General features: G+C 53.7%; 1 protein-coding gene across 1 annotated transcript in view; it reads right to left on the bottom strand.

Annotated features, from left to right (window-relative positions):
- Positions 1–3,724: 3,724 nt before the first annotated feature.
- The window catches only part of Hcn4 (hyperpolarization activated cyclic nucleotide gated potassium channel 4), a 41,585-nt gene continuing 30,304 nt past the window's right edge, over positions 3,725–15,005 (bottom strand). The window contains exons 3-8 of the mRNA XM_005369489.3: positions 13,580–13,741; positions 11,549–11,767; positions 8,389–8,535; positions 8,003–8,243; positions 7,010–7,174; positions 3,725–6,866 (exon numbers count right to left, since the gene is read on the bottom strand). Coding sequence (XP_005369546.1) covers positions 5,410–6,866; positions 7,010–7,174; positions 8,003–8,243; positions 8,389–8,535; positions 11,549–11,767; positions 13,580–13,741 — 2,391 coding nt within the window. The 3' untranslated portion in view covers positions 3,725–5,409. The remainder of the gene's footprint in view (positions 6,867–7,009; positions 7,175–8,002; positions 8,244–8,388; positions 8,536–11,548; positions 11,768–13,579; positions 13,742–15,005) is intronic.

Raw genomic sequence — 15,005 nt, 5'->3', positions numbered from 1 at the left:
AGGCGGGGAGGAGGCGGAAATCCTCAATAAATAAATAAATTAAAAAAAAATAAAACAGTGACAGAACTATCTTTTATCACATACAGAAATTCTGAACGAAATTATTAACAGTGTCCTTCACCTGACCAAGAAGCTCCTTCTAAATTCTCCTCAGCCTTGGCATGCAACCAAGTACATTCTACAGAGGCCTTATTTCCGTAGTAAGGAGGAGTAAAAGCTAGAGCTCACGTAAGTGGTTTTGCCTGAGGAAGCAGGGCCGCAGATGGTCATAGAGAAGATGCCTTCAAAGGTGTTCTTTATGTTCTGTTCCTTAAACTAGGTGATTAGTAAATGGTTAGTATTGTTAATATCGTCACATGGACTGTGTCTTCTGCCTCTCTGAAATATTCCACCTTCGAGAGAAAGAATTGAAAAAGCAAAGTCAACAAGGACAGGGGTCAGCAGGGACAGAGGTCAACAGGGACAAGGGTCATCAGGGGCAGGCAGGGGTAAGAAGGGGCAGATTCAGCAGGGGCAGAGGGAGGGAAAGGCAGGGGTCAGCAGGAGCAAGCTCTGAGCTCCACTGGGAGTCATGATCAGCAGTGGATGGAAGCGCCTACGCCCATCAGAAGAGTAGAAGGAAGTCCCAGACAAGGCTCAGGGCATGGGGAGCCTGGGTTGAGATGAAGTGTGGGAGGCTTCTGCCTTCAGAGGGAGAAAGCCCTGGGCAGGGTGAGGTCACTCTAGAAGGGGTATATGGAGTGACAAGATAGGGCCAAAATCAGAGGCCCCAGCAGCACCAACCTTTGGAAAGAAGAGGACCCATTACAGCTGAGTCTGGGTTGAGTAGGGAGAGCTGGCACCCCAAATCTGGAGAGAACCTGAGCCATCGGGGTCTGACATTGAGAAGAACAGCAAGTCCAGGCATGAACACCAGTCCTGGATTCTCCTATGTGGACCTAGAGGACTGGCTCAGAGCCTTTCCCGGGGAGAAGTGGAAGCCACATTGCTTAGGAAGAAGTGACCCCCAAGGTAGGAAATGAGGCCAGAGAGTTGAGAACACCCTTAGGTACTTCTGCTGAGGAAAGCAAGGCGTAGTGCCTGGGATGAGACATGGCTTCCACGGAGGATCGGAGGATTCTAAGTCTTTTGAACCAGGCCTGATGCAGATCTAAAACCTTAGCTACTCAAGAGGAAGTGGAGGCAGATGGATCATTAGTTCAAGGCTTGCCTGGGCGACAGACTGAGTTCAAGGCTAGTCTGGGTGACTTAGCAAGACCTGTCTCAAGAAACAAAACACAGGGGACATAGCTCAGTGGTACAGCATTTGCCTGGTGTGTAGAAGGCCCTGGGTTTGATCCCCAGGACCACACCACACACACACACACACACACACACACACACACACACACACACACACACTCTTGAATTTTCCAGTCCACTTTAGTGCCACTGAGGTTCAAGAGGAGCCTTGTGCCTTCTTACCTTTCTGAGCGCCAGAAGAAAAGTAACTGTCCCATGAGGCTAAAGCTGTGGGAGAGGTGGAATCTCCAGATGTGGGGAGGAAGGAGCGTTTTATTGACTCTTTATAACTGTTAGTTCAGGATAACAGGAGAACAAAACAACCACCATGTTCACTGTGGGTTTTAATTCTATACAGACCATCACTCTATATTATAATCGTCTGCGCCCAGGACCAGACTTCCTTCCACCTGCCTCTGCTGAGCACATGGGCAAGGCCTGAGTCTCCTGGGTGAGTAAGCTTCCAGCTCCGTCCACTCTGGCTGAGGGGCATCTGGTGAGCAGCAGTTCTGAGCCTCCCACCCCTTTTCCCGTGGCTTAGTTATCCAGGCTCCGTCTGACTTTAGAGTTGGCGGGAGAATGAGACAACAGGAAACACCCAGCTCTTGGCATACAGTAGGCAGTTACTAATTGCCCCCTGTGAAGTCTAGGAACAAAACAGTTAACTGGTGTAGCCACCCACTTCGAGTTTGATTAGGACCTGCCTCTAATCCCACCTCATCCCACTACACCTGCAAAGGCTTCCCCTGGCCCCAGAGGTCACTGTAGTCCAGCCTAAGTTGCCTCCACAGCAGCTGAATATAGCCCCGCCTATGCCATGCCAGTGGGGTCCCTAGAGGAAGCACTGCCACATAGCCACAGGGGGCAGTTGTCATGGGGACGCTGGGCCTGCTGAGCTGTCTGCTTAGCAACAGGACTCCCAGGTCTGTCACCACGGAAACAGCCTAGGCAAGCAGTGATGGGGAACAACTGGCCAGGTTCCCTGCTCTTTCCAGAGGATTTCCCCCTCCTTAGGCAGACAGGATGGTATTCCCCCAGCAACCAGGAACCTGAAAACTGGTCTTTCCGATCCCAGACAGCTGCCCTATCTGTCACGGCCCAAAGGCCTTCAGGTGTCCTCCGCAGCCAAGCGTTAGGTAGAAAGGTAGTGTGTGAGGTAGAAGTTGGTGCTATACCACCTCCAAGCTCCAGGTCTGCACTTGGGGTGCTGGAGCCCCACATCTGTACTGGGTCACCTCCAGCCCACACACGCCCCTGTTCAGCATCTAGGAGGATGGAGTCCATGTGTCCATGTACTGGCCTCCTCCTCCTTCACAGAGACTGTGGAGCCCTGGCAGAGGCTGGGAGGAGGACCTACGTCAGGGTCCCCATCTCTACTTCCCCCTAAACTAGTGACATTGGAATAAACTCTCACCCTCCTCAAGGGCCACCAAAGGTTGTAACTGGGTGCACACTTGTCTGTAGTCAGGCCTCATACTCCCACGCACACTTCTGCATGCAACTCAACTCCACGCTTCTGGTGGGGGGCAGGTCCGTGCATGTGCACCCATAGGTGCTCAAGAGGCAGTGTCCCACACCCTCTCTGGAAACTCCAGGTCTCCCTGTGAACCTTACCACCCCCATCTCTGACCCCAAAATAAGTCAGCATTTGCTGGAATTTTTTTATTTAAATAAAATATACAAGACGGTGTGTTTAACCGTTTTCTGTTTTAAAAGTGGAAGATTTGAAAATTGCTTGTAGAGGTTGGGGGGTGGAAGGTCCTGCTGACTGGACTTGGCCTCTCTGTAGTCACCAAGGAGTTGGCCAGTGGTCAGAGCGTTTATAAAATGCATGTGTGGGTAGAGAAGAGTGGCTAGGCCAGGCCTGATGACAAGGGACTCCTCATATCCCAGGCTCTCCATCTCCTCTCCTATGTCCTAGGATGGGATACAGGTTTGGGTGGAGTCCTGATGGTTCCTTGAGCCGCCTTCCTTGAAGGCAGGGTACAGAACTCAGGTCCGAGAACTGCCGGGGTCTGGGGAAGCTTCTCTGGTCCCCATATAGACTAGGGCTCTGCTGATTTCCTAGGGCCTTCATCCCTTCTCTCCTAAATTATTGCATTCCACACCCTACAGACCATAAGAGAGGGGTTCCCTGGGGGCATCCCAGGGCCAAACCTGCTCATGCCACCATTCTGGCCAGTGCATGGGGACCATGGGCATGGTAGAACCAGCCCTCCTCATATTGGGCCTCAAAGCCCTACCAGCTTAAACCCATAGACAGGGTCCTGCTGGAGAAGCTGATCAAACCTCAGGAGACATCAGAGTTGCTCTCATGTCTCTGGAGTCTGCTCAGGCTGCTTGGTGCCTTCGAAGCCAAACCCACACACCAGTTTGACCTATCATCCAAGGCCCTCCTCTGGTTCCCAGCCTGAATATCCCACCCACCCCCCCATAGCCCAGCTCCACAACTCCACATCACTATAATAGCCTCCCCCCATGCACTCCCTCTTCCTCCTCCTTACTTACTCTCCCACTCTTCCTATAGCTCAAGGCCTGGCTCAAGCCCACCACTGGCCATGCACCTTCCTGGGGCCGTGACAGAGGCCCAGCCACCTCCCGAGTCCTGAGATTTTAAGTCTTGGAGCCGTCAGCTGAAGTTCCCTGGGCTCTCGCCATAGTTCACTGGAGCAATGAGCTAAGTTTATGGGGGGCAGGGTGGTGAAGAAACATGATTTATTGAGCACCTACTCTGCTGTGTGCCAGGCACTGGGTTGGGCATGTCGTGCCTTTTTTCTTATCTGGTTCTCACTGGTCATTGTGAGGAGGTTCCATAGTTGTTCTTATTTCACTAACGAGGGAACAGAAAGGTCAGATAACTTGCCCAGGGCCACACAGCTAAGAAGAGGCAGAGCTAGGATTCGTATTGACGCCTGACTGCCACCAAGTTCCCATCTCTTCCTTCTGTACTTTGCTTAGGGACCAAAAACGAGGACTCTAGGGAACACTGTTTTCTGTACAGGAGTACAGGCTTTAGCCTTAGGGAAGTGATGTGCAGCTCAGCCCAGCCCAGCTCTGCCGCTCCTGGCTATGTGTGTCTGGAAAAGTGACCACCCCCTCGACCTCAGTTTCCTCACCTGTGAAATGGGAAAAATCAAAGTATCCACCTCACAGCCTGCGGGTAAGCGTAACCAGTGCTTGGCACAGAACAGACTCAATAAACAGAAGCTCCCCTCACCTCCCATTGCACAGCTGGAGAAACTGAGGGCCACGGAGGTGAGACAGGTGTGCTTGAGGCCCTGGGAGGTGAAAGGCTCAGCCTGGGGTCTTCCCCTTCCGTGGGACTAGAGGTGAGAAGACAGCTGGGTTGCAGCCCAGAGATAGGGAAGGAGGGTCTGCTGCACGGTTCCAGGGGTTCCCTTCCCTGAGGGCTGGGAGGGAGAACTCCCCCCTGAGCCTGCAGTGCCCAGCCTGCGGGCCACAGCAGATCGCTGATGTAAGGTGATCCGGGTGTCCTGGCAACATGGGGTTAAACTAGACTGCACACGCATGTGCGCACATGGGAGCCGATATCTACACAGCTCTGCAGAGCACTACATAGCTATACATAGACACATCTTACATACATATACATATTCATATACATATCTTGCTACGTTTACAGTAGAAAAAAAAATTGCAGGGCCCTTAAGGGCCCTGTGTGTCCCAGGGCCTCTGGCACAGGAGGCTCCTGAGAACACACCCTAGGACAGCCCCAGCAGAGTGGGCTCCAAGTTCACAGCCAAGGGACTGATGAGCTCTTGTTCTAAAGAACAATACAATGACAGGTCTGTGCAGGGACCCCGAACATGGGTCACCCCACCCCTGCCTGGCCCCCAGAGACCCTGCCTGCCTCCCTTTGGCTGTTTCCTTTGGGCCTTGCTGCTCCCCTCCCTCCCTCCCTCTGATGCTGAGTATTAAAATAGTCTATAAAAGCAAGTGACCAAAAATCTATAGCTCTAAGAATACCTGGTTATTTTCTGCTGTCTTTTTGTTTTTCTGGGGTATTTTTTTTAAATGGTTATTATTGTTATTGGTATATCTCCTAATCACAGTTAAACCTGAAGGAAGAAAGGAGGGAGAAAAAAGAAGAGGGGGGGAGGGTCCACCTCATAGGTTAGACGGCAGTTTGGAGCGCACTGGCTCAGACCTAGCCCCAGGTTCCCTCTGGGGTGCAGCAGTCAGCGGAGGCCCTCCAGAAGAGGCAGCTCTTGCCCCAAACAAAGAAAGTGGGGGTGGCAAAGAACCTGAGGATGTCTTCCGAGGCAAAGTGACATGCTGGCCTGGGATGGCACCATAGGGCCTTCCAGGAGGCCCAAGGCCCCCACTGCTCCCGGTGCCACCCCCAGCTCTGGGGAAGAGTGGGAAGGCAGCCACTGACTCCCCTGAGGAGTGAGGGGAGGCCCTGCGGAGAGTCTGCGCCCCATCCTGGGGGAGGGCTGGCTGGGAGGCTGAGATGAGCTTCAGGTCCTGTGTGAGGCGGCCCGGAGTGAGGGGTGATGTACCCCTGCGTTGTGGGACCTGGGGAGGTGGAGGGCTGGATGCCGGTGGCAGGAGCAGGGAACCATGGGAGCCAGAGGCCCGGGGTGGGGCACTTGGGAAAGTTCTTGGGGGGCCTGGGCTATGACCTGGAGGGCTGATGCCTCCTCGGGGGGTAAAGGCTACAGGAGAAGCACCCCCAGAGGCGCCTGCCATGAAGGATGGCCGTTCAGGCCGTGAGGGTGTCTCTGGTGTACTTGGTGGACCCGCTGCCAGACCTGGGGATAACTCTCCAGGAGGCTGGCCCAGCTGCCCAGGGCTGGACGATGGTGACCTAGAGGAGGGCGGAGGCGGCAAGAAGTGCTCCAGGAGTCCCAGGCCTCCTCGGGCCCCAGGCAGCGGGGGTGGCGGCTGGGCAGCCTGTGGGGAACGAGTGCCTGGCTGCAATGGGGTGAGCAGCGGGGAGTCAGACGATGACAGGGAGCCACCTAGCGCCTTGTGAAAGTGGCCGAACCCAGCTGTGGGGGCAGCAGCTGCAGAGGTGGATGGTGTGGGGGCTGGTGGGGAACCGCAGGCCCCTGGAGGCGGGGAAGAGCTAGAGGAGGGCAAGAGAGGGCTCAATCCAGGAGGTGCGGAGAATCCCGCCAACTGTTGGATGTGGAAGGAAGATGAAGACGGCGTATCCACCTGTGATGGGCTGCTGGCTGGCGAAGCGGAGCCCAGCGCAGAAGGGATCAGGGACTGCAGCCTCCTTGGGTGCCTCGGTGTCTGTCCAGCCCCTAGGTTGCCTAGTCCAGGTCCCGGAGGGGGCCGGAAGATGGCGGCGGGCAGGCGAGGGTGGTGTGTGAGCGCTATGGCCACCGATGTAGTAGCAGCAGCAGCCTGCAGCGGCGCCTGGATCAGTGGGGTCCATATGACGGGCGTTGGGGTTGGGGTGGCTGAGGCAGCAGCCTGGACTCGGTGAGCGCAGTGGGCCATCTCTCGGTCATGCCGCACGATTTGCTGGATGATCTCGTTCTCCTGGTAGTTGAAGACGCCTGAGTTGAGATCGTGCTGCACCTTATGGAGGAGGATGGAATTCTTCTTGCCTGAGCCACAGAACAAGAGCAGACACTCAGGCCACCGCGGGGGTGGGGGGGGTGGGGATGGGGTTGGGGGGTGGGGGGAGTGGAATGCAGAGTATGTGCTCGCTTGTTTCCCTGCCCTCCCACCTGCACATCCTGCCCCTCACCTATGCGGTCCAAGCGATCCAGTGCCACAGTCTCAAAGGCCCTTCGCATCATGGGATATTCCTCCAGCACCTCATTAAAGTTGTCCACGCTCAGGGAGTAGAGGCGGCAGTAAGTATCCGCCCTCACACTGGCTGTGCGCCGGCCTCGGGTCAGCAAGCAGATCTCTGCGGGGATAGCAGGACTCAGGGTTACTTAGACACAGAATATCCATGCCACCCAGAGCTGCGCCATCCCGACCTTGGTCCCCATTGCTCGGTACAGTGAGCTCTCAAAGCTGTCTGCTAGGTTGTAGCCATACTAAGTACCAGCCCAGCCTCCACCTAATAGATGTCGGGCTGTTTCTATCTCTGGGGCAACCCCTCTTCAATGCCAGTGCCCACTCCATATTCCTGTGATGAGATTCCCCACAAGACGACCTGGTACTTAGAAGTGGGGCTCTAGGAGGTGATCCGTGCCCTTGCAGAAGAGGTTAGAGAGGAGCAGGTCAAATGGCTCAGCAGTATGGCACTTGGTCAAGTCTGATGATGTGAATTGGATGCCCAGGACCCAGAAAGAGGAGACATGGCTGCCCCAAGTTGTCCCCTAACCTCTAACCCCCTAACCAAGGTGTCATGGTTTGTGAGTGTGGGTGGGTATGGATGGTGTATGCAGGCTCATGCATGCACACGGATATAATAGAAGAGGCCAGGAAAACAGCACACATGCTCTTCCTGCCATCTGAGACACAAGAAAGCAATAGTCTATCACTAAGAGAAGCCTCCATAGAGCCCACGAGGCCAGCACCCTGGCCTGTGACTCAGAGCTGAGAAACCAAGTTCTATGGTGTGTAAGCCACCAGCCTTATGTACTTTCGTATAGCATGTCTCACAGACAGATGATACCCACGTCCAGGCTGTGGCCACGAAGGGCCCTCTGTGCTTATGATCTCAGGGAATCCCTCCAGCTTAGCTTCTAGTCACGATTGTCCTCCTGGGGGCCCCTGGCAGCCTCACCTCCAAAATAGGAGCCGTCAGCCAGCTTGGTCTCCTTGTTGCCCTTAGTGAGCACACTGACAACACCGTGCTGGATGAAGTACATCTTCTTGCCAATGGTGCCTTCGCGGATGATGTAATCCCCAGGCTGGAAGACCTCAAAGCGCAACTTGGTCAGCATGGACGTCACAAAGTTGGGGTCTGCATTGGCAAACAGTGGCATGGAGGCCACTAGCTTTCGGCAGTTAAAGTTGATGATCTCCTGCTCCACATGGGTTGGGATACAGAAAGGAAGAGGTGAGGAAACTGTATGCCAGCATGGCCTGGCATGCGCGTGCGCGCGCGCACACACACACACACACACACACACACACACACACACACCGCCCAGGCTGTCCGCAGCTCACCTCTCGTAGTGGCTCACTCAGTTCACCCAGGATGCTTTCCTCATCAAACATCTTGCCCTGGTAGCGGTGTTCATAGTAGTCATGGATGCGCTGCCGCGTGTCGGGTGGGAGCTTGTGGAAGGACATGTACTGCTCCACCTGCTTATACTAGAGGCAGAACAGAACCGGGCATTACTTCCCAGCACCCCGGGCTAGTGGTGAGAGACTTTCTTAGCCAACTTTGGCTCATTGTAATGTAATCACATCGTACCCACAATAATGGCCCTGACTCTGTGGGGTGATGGAGGTGGGGAGAGTGTCGGAAACTATGAAGGTAAGTGGGAACAGGGACTGTCCACAGACCAGGAGAGTGATCAAATTTCCTTTAGACATCTGGTACTTTGGACGAGAAGGCGCCCACTCCTGCCAGGAGTCGCAACAGGCCCAGTGACAGGAAGTACATGCTGCACGGGGCAGAGCACAAGACAGGGAAGTGACGGCTGACCCTTTGCGAGGCGTGTCTGTAGATAACACCTCAGCTGAGACCTTCAGTCTTTTTTGGTTTTGCTTTTTGTTTTTGTTTTTCAAGACAAGGTTTCTCTGTGTTGCAGCCCTCGCTGCCCTGGAACTCATTCTGGAGACCAGGCTAGCCTTGAACTCACAGAGATCTGCCTGCCTTCGCCTCCCAAATGCTGGGTTTAAAGGTGTGTGCCACGACCGCCTGGCTGAATTTTTTTTTTTTAAGGCAGCTCCAGTCCAGAGGGACACAGGCCTGGCAGGGCAGTAGCTTCCTGACCAGCCATTGTGATGCAGGCAGCCTGTACATTTGGAGCTATGTTTTAGAGAATTACATCTCAACAAACGGAGGAACATCAGGCAGGAGGGAGAAGGCTGTTGAAATAGTCCAGGGAAGAGCTAGGGGGCAGGGGACCAGAGAGGTAAGACATTTGAGATGACTTCCTGGGTAAACAGGAAGGCTCGATGAGCCAGGAACCCAGAATAAAATAAGGGCGATTCTCAAAGAAGTCACAAGCAGCTTCACTCTGGCCGTGGGGTAGCAGACCACAATATCATTTCTACACAAATTCCTGCTATGTATACCACAGGCTGGGCCCTGAGCTGACTACAGACTGATTCTCACCTAAGCCTGGCCTGAGTCCTGTGCCCTGACTCCGATCTCTCTCCATTAGTGCTCTCCTGGAACACTGCTTCCTCCACCTCCTCCACACCACTGCCTGTGCATCTTATGACCACTGGCCTATAATTCTCTCTTGCTTCCTCCTTCTGCCTCCTCAGACAGGCTTTCCTACTGTCTTCTGGCCTGAGCTTTTCTCTTAACATCCTAGGACCTGGACCTCCACACCTGAGTGAATGCCATCTGTCAGTCACCTTCCAGGGGACAGCAGCCAAGGCAGACCAGCAGGATCAATGGATCCTGAGGTTCGCCGTGTGCTAAACACAGTGGACGAGAGTTGGATCCTGCCCTTAAGGAGCCAGAGCAGGGACAGGGTAGATGCACCATCACCACACAGCTGTATGTGATTATTTAGTTATGGGAGGCAAAGTGGGGTGAAAGAGCTGTAGAGGGTGCCGTGGGGTCACATGACAGACTGGGACGAAGTGGGTCACAGAAAGTTAAGTTCAAGATAAGACGTGGAGAAGGCAGGTGAAGGAAAGGAAGAGATATTCTGTTGTTAGAGCCTTATCTAGGCCTGAGGCAGGAGCACCTATGGAGACCAAGAGTGTGGGAGACCCAGTATGAATTGAGCTGAACATTAGCTGAATTGTGGCCAGTAAGTGCAAGGTGAAAATACCTGTCTAGGAGCAATGGGAAACCTTCACAAGAAGTGTTACAAAAGGAACGATTCTGTGTGTGTGTGTGTGTGTGTGTGTGTGTGTGTGTGTGTGTGTGTGTATACATAGGAAGAGCTGGTATAGAGTCCGGCCTGGCTTCATATAGGCTGGACTCGAAGTCCCTGTGAGGCTAAGGATGGCCTTGGAACATCTGATCGCCTTGCCTTTACCTCTCGAGAGCCAGAGTTACCTCACATACCAACACACCCAGTTTATAAAGTGCAAGGATCAAATCCAGGTCTTTGTGTATGCTAGGCAAGCACTCTACCAACTGAGCTATATTCCTAGTCTGGTCTGGAAATGTTGATCCTCCTGCCTCAGCCTCCTGAGTTACAGGCATATGCACGGGAGTGACGAGAAGTTGCTATTCAGTTTGTGAATGTTGAATTGCCTATTCTGTATGAATACAGTGCTAACTGGCTTAGCCCTCACAGACCCCAGGGCAGATCTTCTCATACAGCCCTGTTCTGCACAGAAAGAAGTGACAGGACCACACACGGAGTTGTCAGAGGAGAAACTAAGGGGACCGAGGCTGACTAAATCAGGCCATAGTCCTCAGTCACTACAGTCACGACATGGCTATAGTGACCCAGAGAGAAAGGGAAGCAGGGAAGCAGGGCTTTCAAGTGGCCATCAGGCAGTGCCACCAAACTTGGCTGATGGCTCCTGCCTAGGGTCTGAGCTCCTGAGGTCTGTTAGTCAAATGAGCAGAGTGGAGGTTTGGTATAGCAGGGGAAGTAGGTGGGACTGGCCTGATTTTACACATGATGAGGGTGAGTGGTCCATGGATCACCCAGGAAACGCAAGGGGAGAATAAAATGGGCTGGTTGTGCACCTGGGTCCCCCTGCATACAGGTGACCGTGGCATGTGAGACTAGCATGATAGAACCTAACACCTAAGAAGGCTCAACAGGATCAGAACACTTAGGGTCCTGTGGTGACAGGTGAGAGGAGAAGCCAGGTGAAGGCAGCGGTCCCGGAGACCAAGTGAGAAGTCAAGGAGTGCGAGCCCTGTCGGTTGCTGTCAAGTGTGGCTTGAAGGCCTGACTAGATTTAGCAATAATGATGGCACTGGTCCCTCCGAGTAAGGAGACAAAAACCACCCACCCCCACCCCCACTACAGCAGAGAGGAAGGAAGGCTGTGCCCAGAGCAGAAGGTTTAAGTCAGGGACCAACAAGGTTCTCATCCAGGAAGACTCTCCAATACAGTATTGACAGTTTGTAGGCCTGGGCGCCAGCTTGCTGGCCATGCGTGCTTCCTCTTGCACAGGTTCAGTAAGCAGGTCCTCCTGAGAAAGCCCTGGGTGGACACAATGCTCAGCTTACCTTCTCCTGGTACTGGCGCCGGGAGGAGTCCAGAGACTGGATGAGGGCAGTGGCATGACCGATGAACATGGCATAGCAGGTGGCTCCTACAATCATGCTGAGCATGGTGAGCCAGACGTCAGACATGCCTACGGGCGCCTGCCGTCCATACCCGATGCACAGCATGTGGCTCATGGCCTTGAAGAGGGCATAGGAATACTGCTTCCCCCAGGAGTTATTCTGCAGACAGAGCACAGGAGGACAGAATGGACGGGGGTGGGTAGAGAGAAGGCCTGGGCCGGTAGCAGGGAAGGCCCTTCTTGCTGGCACCTACAAGATTCCTTGCCAACCTTCAGGCATAGGGCTCCCCAGCGTTGCTGTCTGTGATGAACAGGGAAGCTGGTACTGGAAACCCAGGGTGGCAGTGAGAAGAACCGAGGCCTTTCTATTACAGCAGGGTGGGGAGGGGGAAACAATGATCACACAGGAAGTTGTATTAAGGGGGTGAGCCAGCTGGCCCTGGTCTGACCTCAGTGGCAAGGGAGAGGAAGGCTAAATTCTTCTGGCTGGGTGACATATGGCCCAGGGCTGAGCTACCCTGCTGTCTTCCCTCACCGAGTAGCTTCATCCCCTATCCCTAAACAGCTGCCAAATGAAGCCCATTTCCCCACTGACCTCAATTATAAAGCCAGCGATGTTTCCCTTGGGGGGCACAGCTCTGCAGGAGCTGACATCACTGTCCTCATTTTGGGTGAGCAGCAGTTGGGGCTTCCTGTCGCTCTCAGAACCCTGCCTTCATCTGCCCAGGGCTATGGCCCCTGATTCTCCTGCCACTGGCCCTGAAGGTGGACTCTCCTGAGTCCACAGTGTGTGGGCCGGGAGGAGGGAGATGGGAGGGAGTCTTGGCTATTTTCATCCACGAAGCCAGTTGGTGTCTGAAGGAAGGCTCCTTGTGGGAGCACTGGGCTCAGAAAGGCCATCTTTTGGATTCACCAAATTCACTAAAGGCATGTTTGGGTCTGTTACCTTCACACACACAGAAGAAATGCCCCCATAAGAGGGACCACTAGATAAATTCTGTCCCTGGCCCTTTCCCCACTAGAGCCTGGAGGGTCAGTAGAGCTGCTCCCCAGGGATGGAAGACGCCTGGGTCCTTGACTTGAGGATTAGGGGCAGCCCCCAACAGTCTCCTGTCAGAGCTTCCGGCCACACTGCTGAGCCTCTGGGAACAAGGGAAATTCAACCCATCTGGCTGATTCCCTTACACTTAGCTCATCAAAAGGCTGTTTTGTAAAGGTCTGTTTGATGCCGAAGATGCCTTGGGGTCTCTTTCACCTCTTTCAAAGCCAGTTTTTCATTCCCTAGGGCCCTGGGGATTTGCTTTCAGACCACACCAGACTAACTAGGAGGAGAGGCAGGGGGTTCACTAGAGACAGAAAAATACCAATAGGGAGCCCTTCTTGGGGACCCTTCCTATTTGTATCTGGGGGCTCTGTCGTATGGCTTTTGAAAGCCCATGTCCAATTCTCTCACCCACTCACAATGTTGGAGAGGGTCATTCTCCATTCTGCCCATTTGCCATGCTCAGTACTGCACAGGTGGCTGGGAGGTGGGTCTATTCAGGGGGTTGGAGCATTCGGGCTATGCAGGAAGTGGCTATATACAAGCCTGGAGTCTGTGCTGCTAACAGCGCCCTCGTGGCCTTTGGGTTTTCTCAGCTCAGCTTCTAGGGAGCACTGTTAGGGAGGCAGGAGCCATCAGCTCAGTTCGGTCACACTCCCACAACTCAGGGTAGTCCAAATCTTAGTCTCCTTGGGTAAAGCCAGACCAGCTGTTAAAGCGCATGACTGAAATGGGAAAAGTTAGAAGACGGCAAGAACAATCCACAGCCAAGATCGCTGTGGATGGCTGCTTGTGTCAGGAGGGGCAGCTCAAAGGGAAAAGAACAGAGGGTCCCACCCCCATGCTGGGATGCAGGAGTGGCACAGCCTCTCTGTCCATCCCTGCCTAGGGATGAGGAGACTCCGCGTCCAGAGAAAGGAATGTACTCACCACCATGCCGTTGATGGACACCCAGCAGTCATGGGGGAAGTCCTGCAGCATGGGCACCAGGAACTGCAGGCAGCCGTCCCAGTGGCAGAGCAGGAGCATCATGCCAATGAGGTTCACGATGCGCACCACAGCACTGGCCAAGTCATAGGTCATGTGGAAGATCTGCAGAGGCAAGCCATGGCCAAGACAAGTGAGCGGTTAGAGTGTGTGTGTGTGTGTGTGTGTGTGTGTGTGTGTGTGTGTGTGTGCGCGCGCACGCGCGCGTGCAGGCCGGGGCTGGGTAGGGAAGATGATATGTAAGGCCCGGAGGAGCCAAGCCGGAGGGTGCCGTGGTGACACTCCAGGCATCCATATAGATATAGATATTCTCCCGTGGGAGGCACAGCTCTCCAGGACAAAATGTGGGCAGAGAGGCCACCTCATCAGCTTGCTGAGGGCCTGTGGACATCAGGGACAAACCACGTAGCCTGAGGCATGCTTTGAACCATGTTCTGGAGTCAGGCCCTAGACATGAGTGCTCCCTAAATCTGTTACTGGAATATCAGGGCCCAGTCCTGGGAACCCACAGGCTCCATGTTCAGATAGGTTTGACTCCAGACCTAGTTCTGACCCAATTCCTAGCTGTGAAACCTTAAGGAAGTCCCAGGGTTTCTTTAATCATGTTTCCTCACACGGAAAATGGTGAGAAAAAATCATGACTGAGTGGTTGTCAAAAGAATTAAATTATACATATGAAATACTTAGTACTGAGTTTTGAAGTATTCAATAAATCACAAGCCACTATGAGACAATGTTATTAATAATTAATTTTCATGATTAGTTCTTATGCAATAGTAGTACTTCTGTTTCTTACACTTGAATCAGTAACCACAGTGCCTCCACCCCAGCCCACGGCAGCCTGTCCACCTCCATGTGTGGCTCTTTGTGCCAAGCTGCAGTGCGGCAGGGTCTGGCCATGACAGGTGCATTGTAGCCTCTCTTGTCCCACCTCTTCCTCCAAAGCAGCCATACACCAATGTACGGCAGAGACTTGAGCTTGTCAGGGACCCCAAGGTTACAGGGCTGGGAGAGGATGGAGAGAGGTTAGGAAGTCTGCAGAAGGTCTGGCCTTGCCTCTAGTCTGGGAGACGCTGGGGGCCCTCCAGCTATCTGTCCCTAGTTCTGACCCCTCCATACTATCCCTAGAAAAATGCATTCCTCCTGGATGGGTGGCTTTGGGTACAAATTATAAACCTGTAGATGCCATTGAAGACCCAAGCCCATTCCAGAAGGGGAATCTTAGGTCCGGAGTCAAACTCTAGTATTTCAGTTCTCAGTCTGAGGACCCTAAGGCACTAACAGCAGAGACAGTGGCCACGGCAGGCAGGGCAGCAGCCTCAAGGGTGTGTATGAGCTGGGACCCACAGAGGCAGACTTGTCCCAACTG

Source organism: Microtus ochrogaster, unplaced genomic scaffold (genome assembly GCF_000317375.1).
Source record: "Microtus ochrogaster isolate Prairie Vole_2 unplaced genomic scaffold, MicOch1.0 UNK49, whole genome shotgun sequence".
In the NCBI taxonomy this organism is placed as follows: Eukaryota; Metazoa; Chordata; class Mammalia; order Rodentia; family Cricetidae; genus Microtus; species Microtus ochrogaster.
Note: the sequence above shows the minus strand (reverse complement) of the source record. Positions and strands in the feature narration are given on the sequence as shown.